The sequence below is a fragment of the Castanea sativa genome, chromosome 6 (assembly GCF_040712315.1).
Source record: "Castanea sativa cultivar Marrone di Chiusa Pesio chromosome 6, ASM4071231v1".
Classification (NCBI taxonomy): Eukaryota; Viridiplantae; Streptophyta; class Magnoliopsida; order Fagales; family Fagaceae; genus Castanea; species Castanea sativa.
The window spans coordinates 15,099,959-15,107,162 of NC_134018.1; the positions used below are offsets into that span (position 1 = coordinate 15,099,959).

Below are 7,204 nucleotides of genomic sequence, written 5' to 3' on the forward strand. Positions count from 1 at the left end.
AAAGGTTCTTCCATAAGAGTTCATTGGGATAGGTGGATCCCAAATCATCCAACAAAAAAAGTCCTATTCCTGGCTAAAGAAGAAACTGAGGGCCTACTGGTGTCTGACCTTATTGATCCGGAGTTACATTGCTGGAGAAGAGACATTTTCATGTCTTTGTTCCTCATCGCAGATGCTGAGGCAATTTGCAAAATCCCTTTGAGCCATAGAGATGTACCAAATACAATTATGTGGATGAAAAATAAGAAGGGGTTGTTTTTGGTAAAATCGGCATATAGAGTGGATATGCAGGTTCGAAGAAGTGAAGGGTGGACTGAAAACCCTAATGGCTATGCAGGAAAACAAGTCTAGATTGCTCTATGGAAACTTAGAATTCCTAATAAGATCAAGGTTTTTGGTTGAAGGGCATGCCTTGAGATATTGCCAACACGGATGAATTGTTGATGACAATGTATGCTTGAACTGCACCATATTTCTAGAAACGGCTATACATGCCTTGTGGGTTTATGAGGTTGCAAAGGATGTGTGGTCGGGAAGCTTATTAAAGCTACAGAAATGTTCCCATGGGCAACCTGACATGATTGAGCTCATTGAGTATCTGCTTAACAAAATCTCATTGCAGGATTTGGAATTATTCTTCATTCAATCATGGTTCATCTGGAATCAAAGGAACAATTTGTTGCATGGGAGTAAGCTTTGATATCCTAATTGGCTAAGCAAGAGAGCTGCTGAGTATTTGGAGGAGTATTGGGCATCACAAGTTCAGCTAAGTGTTGCTTTGGTGGTGCACTCCATCAACGAGGTTTGGAAGCCACCTCCTCTATCGGTCTTCAAACTAAATTTTGATGCAGGTATCTTCTCGGAGAGTCACAGGTCTAGGTGCGAAGCAATTATCCGAAATGACAAGAGGAAGTGATGGCAGCCATGTTTGCTAAAGGCCCATCAGTGAGCAGTAGCAACGAAGCCAAGTTGCTAGCCTGTAGGAAAGCAATAGAGTTTGCAACTAATGCTAGAATTTCAGAACTTGTTATTGAAGGGGATAATGTTAATGTGATGAAAGCTATATCTTCATCTGTGGCCAACCTGTCTTTGCTTTATCTTGAATAGAATTAATCTTTTTATTTTATTTTAATTTGTTTATGTGGCGTGACGTTAGCAGATATAGAAGTCCCTTAATTTGTATGCTTAGAAAAAAAGGCCATGCAGAGAGAATAGAGCCCTATGATTGCCATCACGCTTAAACCCTTTTTTTTTTTAAAAAAAAAAGATGCTTGGACAACACGCTTAAACCCTAAAATCCTCAAATCTCAATCCTTTCTCTTAAAGCCTTAAACCCTAAGAACCTCTAATATAATCCTAAAATCACAATATCTCTCTCTCTCTCATAATGGATTCTCTCCCACCAGAGATCTCTCTAAACATCTTTTCACGACTGCCGTTTGTCTCCCTCATCTACTGCAAGCGTGTATCCAAGTCCTGGAATGCATTGCTGAAGCATCCTCACTTCCCTTAATTGCAAAAAGCCTTTCATGATTTCCAAAACAACTTGTGCCTTATCCTCCATTGCTCTTCTACTTGTTCACCACACGACCATATTTTTATTGTCAATAGCTGTAGTCATCTCAGCGACCCCGATGAACACTGGAAGGATATCATGGATATCAACGTGCCGCTGCAAAATCACAAGTTTAACGCTATCGTAAACTGCAATGGTTTGCTGTTCTTGTCCTATATTGAATCTGATAACATCATGATGCATAACAAAGGTTTCGTTTACAATATTCTTGCGGCTAAGTTGACAAATTTGCCTAATTCTCCCACCTTCTTTAAGGAATTCAAGGTGGCATATGGGTTTGGCTTCCATCCAAGAACCAAGGAATACAAGGTGGTGAGAATTGTTGAACAAGAATGTGTAAGCTATGATTTTGGACGTTTCAAACTATCTTTAGACCAAACTATTGAGGTGTTTACTCTGGGAACATATGCCTGGAGAACTAAAAGAAATAACCCTTTCTTGCTTCAGATGCAACCTAGTGAGGCATTGGTTAATGGAGCTCTTCATTGGTTAGGCCAAGCCAAGGTAAGCTACTCACAACTCATTATATCCTTCAACTTGGAAGATGAAGGATTTTATCAGATTCCAAGCCCAAATTGCAGATTTGATATACTACAAAGTCATTTACTATTATTAGGTGGGTGTCTTTCTTTGACCGTTCATACTGATAAAAACAATATTGATATTTGGTTGATGAAGAACTATGGAATACAGGGGTCCTGGACTAAAGAATTCACCATCAACTCTAAAAGTCTATCATTAGGATCTATTCGGCCTCTATTCCTCCTGTCAAACGGCAAGGTTTTGATTGAATATGCAAAACAGAGCCTCTTTTTATATGACACAAACAAGAAGATGATCAAGAAAATAAATCTTGGTGACTTCCCGTATCATTTCCAAGCAGTTCCTCATGTCAAACCTATCAATTCAGTACGGCCTTAGTTCCAATGTGCACTATAGGTGTGTAATTCTTTTAATCATATAAAGAATCAAGAAGGAATTAGTTAATCAGATACAATCATACAAGATTAGACAAGTAAGGTTCTTGGATTTGGTATCCTGCTAGGTCAGAGGACTTGGTAGAGCTTGGTGGTGATTGGGAGGGAAGACAAGCCGATTTGGTGGAAGCTATTATGGTTCTCTAAAACAATCCCTAGACATGCTTTCTTTGAGTTATTCATAATACACTCACAACTAAAGATCGATTGATGATCTGGGGCATTGTTATGGATACTCAACTTGTTCTCTACAAGTCGAGGAAAGAGAGCAGAAACCACTTTTTATTTTTTAATGCTCTTTGTCAAAAAGGATTTGGAAAATGTAATACCAATAGCCCAAGGAAAAAATGCTTACCCTTACGGTACAGCATACTTAACCAAAGCATTGGTCTCATGGAGCAGCATACTTAAGCAACAGAAGTTTTAAGTATGATGAAGAATGCCACCATTCTGTAGGACAAATTCAATTTCTAATCAGATATAGAACTTTTTTGCTTTGGTGGGGAGGGAGGTGAGAAAGAGTTTCTTTTCTGCATAAGATTAATGTTTCCTTTTGTCCTATATCTGATTTTTTAAATAGAGTTGTATAAGTGTCTAAGTATACTTCTCTATAACACTTCACAAAATATCTACAGGAAATGAGAGACCGGATACGTTATGAAGGAACATGGTACAGGTTTGTGTGCTATACATTCTTGAAGAAATGATGGAACATTGTTTATGGTCAAATATCCAAGCAAGTTGATAGTTTACCCCAGACCACCATTGCTTCTTCTCAAGCACTCCAGCACATCCTTTTGGCCAGTGAGATATTCGATCAAGCCTTCCAAGTGACAAAAGTAGATTAATATGATGAAAAATATAAGGTACAAGTTGAAAAGTACAGAGAATTAGGATCTCAATGAATGATCTAAACTTAAACCAATATGCTGATGTGATTCTAAACTCAACTACTTGATTATATGGACGTAGTAGTCTTCCTGATAGCCCAATTGCATATTGTAAAAAGGAACAGAGTCACACACACACATAAACATATTAAAATAACAAATAAATTATTACCATTGGTATAATCTCGACAGTCATGGTGGCCAACCCTCAAATCAGTTTTCCAGCTTTTGTTGAATTCACATGCTACATCTACGGCATCAACATTGGGAGATCCAACATACCAGCATTTGCTTCTTGGTACTTCTCTCAACTTCCTCGTAAGAAGAACTCCTAACGGTAGGGAACATATTAAAATTCTAGCATCCAGGAATTGAAAGACCAATGTCAAATTGTAGAAACTATCTCCAAACTTCTCTTCGATTTTGACTTAAACTTCAGCAAGGGACAAGTCAAGTTTTATTTACACCAAAATGTATTAGGCAATTGGCATAAATAGCAAGAAGATGTGTGTGTGTGTGTGTGTTGGGAACCCAAAAGGGAGCAATTTTCTTTAGGAAATATAACTAAATCCTTGGGGCTCAGTTGATGCTATCAGTTAGTCAGATGAACAAATTGGTAGAAACTTGCAATCATTAGAAAGGAGCATCTTCCGATCAACATCATATTAATAGTTAGCAACTTTCAAATTCTCTTAGGTGATCTCGAATTTGATTGGACAACAGAAAACAAAATATAAAAATAAATAAATAAATAGTAAGAGGATTATGGATATATAGCAAGAGGATTATGTATATCTCGAGGATTATGGATATAATCCTTGTGTTGTGCATATGAATTTGTTTTGGTGAGACGCAATTGGCTACACCTAGGCTTATACAGTTATACGCTAGATCTCACGACCAAGTGAACCTTTTTCATACCTCCAATTATTGAAGCCATGGGTACCTCTTGACAACTTGGATGCTGAATGGCACTTCAACTTGGTTTTCTCTTTTGTTTATCCCACACCAAAAAAAAAAATATCTATATATATTAGTCCAGTTTGCGGTAACTTCATGAAGCTTGCAAGATATATGAAGATCATCTATGAGTCTATGAGGCAAACAAACAAGAAATTGTCGTACCTAATCCAAAATCCAATGCCTAACAATGAGAAATTCAACCTCGCTGATTTGAATACGCCATCCTTCAATGATTGTGGAAGTTTTGTTCCATAGAGATCGCTATGTATTCAATGTCATATGTTGTGCTTGCATGTACGTTGTACGATTGAACATATTCAATTACAAAGGAGTCACACCCACACAAGTAAAAAGCTGCATTGTTTCTCAAAAAAAAAAAAGTAAAAACATGCATTAAAAGATTTCAATAGTCATATGTCGTGTACATGACCACCATGGTCTAACTTTATGTGCCTTTTTAACAAATTCACTATAATGAGATCAAGCATAATGGATTTTTTTTACCACAAAAAAACAAATAATGAGATTCAGAAATTGATAGCACTTTTAGTCCATTGTGGAACTCAAAGCAGTCAGTTACATACAATTACTCATCCCAAAAACCTATTCCTAACTCTATTTCAACTATTATTGATAGACACTCAGAATTTGCTTCTATATCATTTAACACTAGTGGTATGTGCCACCAGCCACACGAATTTGAATATGTGAGAACTGTCAGTTTTCAATTCCTGATCAAGTAAGGCAATTTCTGGGAAGTTTGACTCATTCAACTCCTTGGTGAGCTACCAAGCAATATGTTTGTATTGGTCAAATGTTATTAGTGTCTATTACAGAGTCAATTGTTCAAAGATTGCATTTAGATACCAGGTAATTTAACAAACACACACACAACTAATAAGATATATGTTGAATATATACCATACAGGTTCCATAAGCATAAATGTAGTATACGTTTCTGTTAACATACTACAAACACCAAATCTCTATACCAATTTCAAAGCAAGAGCCCAACTGACTCGATCGAACTTGCAGGTGGCAATATTCAGGATATAGGAAAGGAGTGTGCCAAACCTTCTAAAGCTCAGCTTTTCTTCCAAGGGGATTCAAAAGTCAAATGTACAACTTAAATTTTAACAGATCATTAATATATAAATAATTGGGTGCTCTAAATAGACAAGAATGTGAGGAAGGCATTCATGAACAAGCAGAGGACTTCAACTCAAGTTCATGGTGCAGCCACCAACAAACTCTAAAAATCTATAAGATTATGATGCAACCTAAGAAGAAGAAAAGAAAAAAGAGGTTGCAGTACGCATGAGGTAACTTTCAATAATAGCATCCTAATACATAAACTTATGGAAAGTTAAACTCCTGTTGTGCACTTAACAATGTATACACCTATCATACTAACTTAACAATGCATACTCAGTTTAACCTGAACAAATTGACTGGAATGCAGCAACAACCATTAATTGGTCAGTGATAAACTAACAATCACTAAAGAACAAAACACAAAAACAACCAAAAGCATAAAATATATAACAATTATGCACCTTGGCAAGCAAGGTTTTTCCTGTGCCAAGCTCCCCATATAGTATGACTCCTTTGGGGGGTTTAATACCAATGTCTTCATACAGTTCAGGATGAGTAAGAGGAAGCTCCACTGCTTCTTTAATTTCCTGAATCTGGGCATCTAACCCACCTATGTCAGCATACGACTCCAGTGGAGCCTTCTCAACTTTCATCACGGACACCGTGGGATCAACCTCATCTTGAAGAAGCCCAACCACAGAAAGGACCTGCATAGACCAGACACCATGCAGAATACGATTCAGAATTTGAACACCAAACACTAATAAAATATTGGGATGACAGAATACAAATAAAATTTCAAGCTAAGACATAATTGATACAATAGTATTTAAACCAATATTACTCATTATCATCATTCTAGTGTCTTTTCTTTTTTTTCTTCTCTTTGGACTGGTTAACAAACACACACACAACAAATAAGAGCCCAACAGAAAAAAAAAAAAAAAAAGAAAAAGAAAAAGAAGATCACATTAGACATTACCTCTGTAACAAACCTCTTTATCAAGGTTCACCAATTTTGCGTTTTTTAACCCTCGTGTAATGTTTGGGCGGGGGAGGAGGCTACGGGGCATCATCCTTAGGCTCATCATCGTACTGCAAAGACATTAGATGCATACAATCAATATTTGGTGAAATGATAAGGTGTGTGAATTGCAAAATAGGCCTATACATCGTAATTAATGGTATCATACCATAGAGCTGCCTTTGTGTCCTATTTTGTGTCCACCTGTCCCACAAGTGGGAGCTCTTCTAGCATGTTGCGGTCTACCTCGTGGGGGTGAGGGTTGATGAGGGGGATGCTCGTCCGGTACATCAGTAGCTGGTTGTAGAGTGTTAATCCCAACTGGAGGTCCTAAAGGGCCAGATGAGGATGAGGTAGGTGGGTAATGATGCTCTGTGTACAGGCCAGGAGTGGGGATCATTGTCATGGGTTCAGTACGAGGTGGGTCTATGGGCAAACTGGGTGCACTAGAGCTGGTGGATGGGTTTGAGGGTGTCTCGGGATGCATAGGAGGGGTCAACTGAGAATGAATACCGAGATTGAAACTGGGCTGCGAAGGTGGGGTGGGTGAAGGGACCTCGGGCTGAGGAGATGCATCTACCATGGGTGGAGGGACCTCGGGCTGGAGAGATGCGTGCGGGATAGGTGCAGGTATCTCAGGACTAGTTACAACCCAAGCGGTTGTTGCACACCGACCACG

The 7,204-nt window shown here is 38.2% G+C and overlaps 1 protein-coding gene across 1 annotated transcript; it reads left to right on the top strand.

Moving 5' to 3' along the window:
- The first annotated feature begins 915 nt into the window (after nucleotides 1-915).
- LOC142639511 (F-box protein At3g07870-like) lies at nucleotides 916-2,497 on the top strand. Its single transcript, XM_075813674.1, has 2 exons — nucleotides 916-1,085; nucleotides 1,612-2,497. The coding sequence occupies exons 1-2, from the start codon at nucleotides 916-918 to the stop codon at nucleotides 2,495-2,497; spliced, it is 1,056 nt and encodes a 351-aa protein (XP_075669789.1).
- Nucleotides 2,498-7,204: the final 4,707 nt, after the last annotated feature.

Excerpts from the sequence above, each read along its gene's own strand:
- LOC142639511 (XM_075813674.1), top strand. The coding sequence starts at position 916 with ATGGCAGCCATGTTTGCTAAAGGCCCATCAGTGAGCAGTAGCAACGAA. Across the intron at positions 1,086-1,611 it reads TCTTCATCTGTGGCCAACCT|CTGTAGTCATCTCAGCGACC; the intron begins GTCTTTGCTTTA and ends TATTGTCAATAG.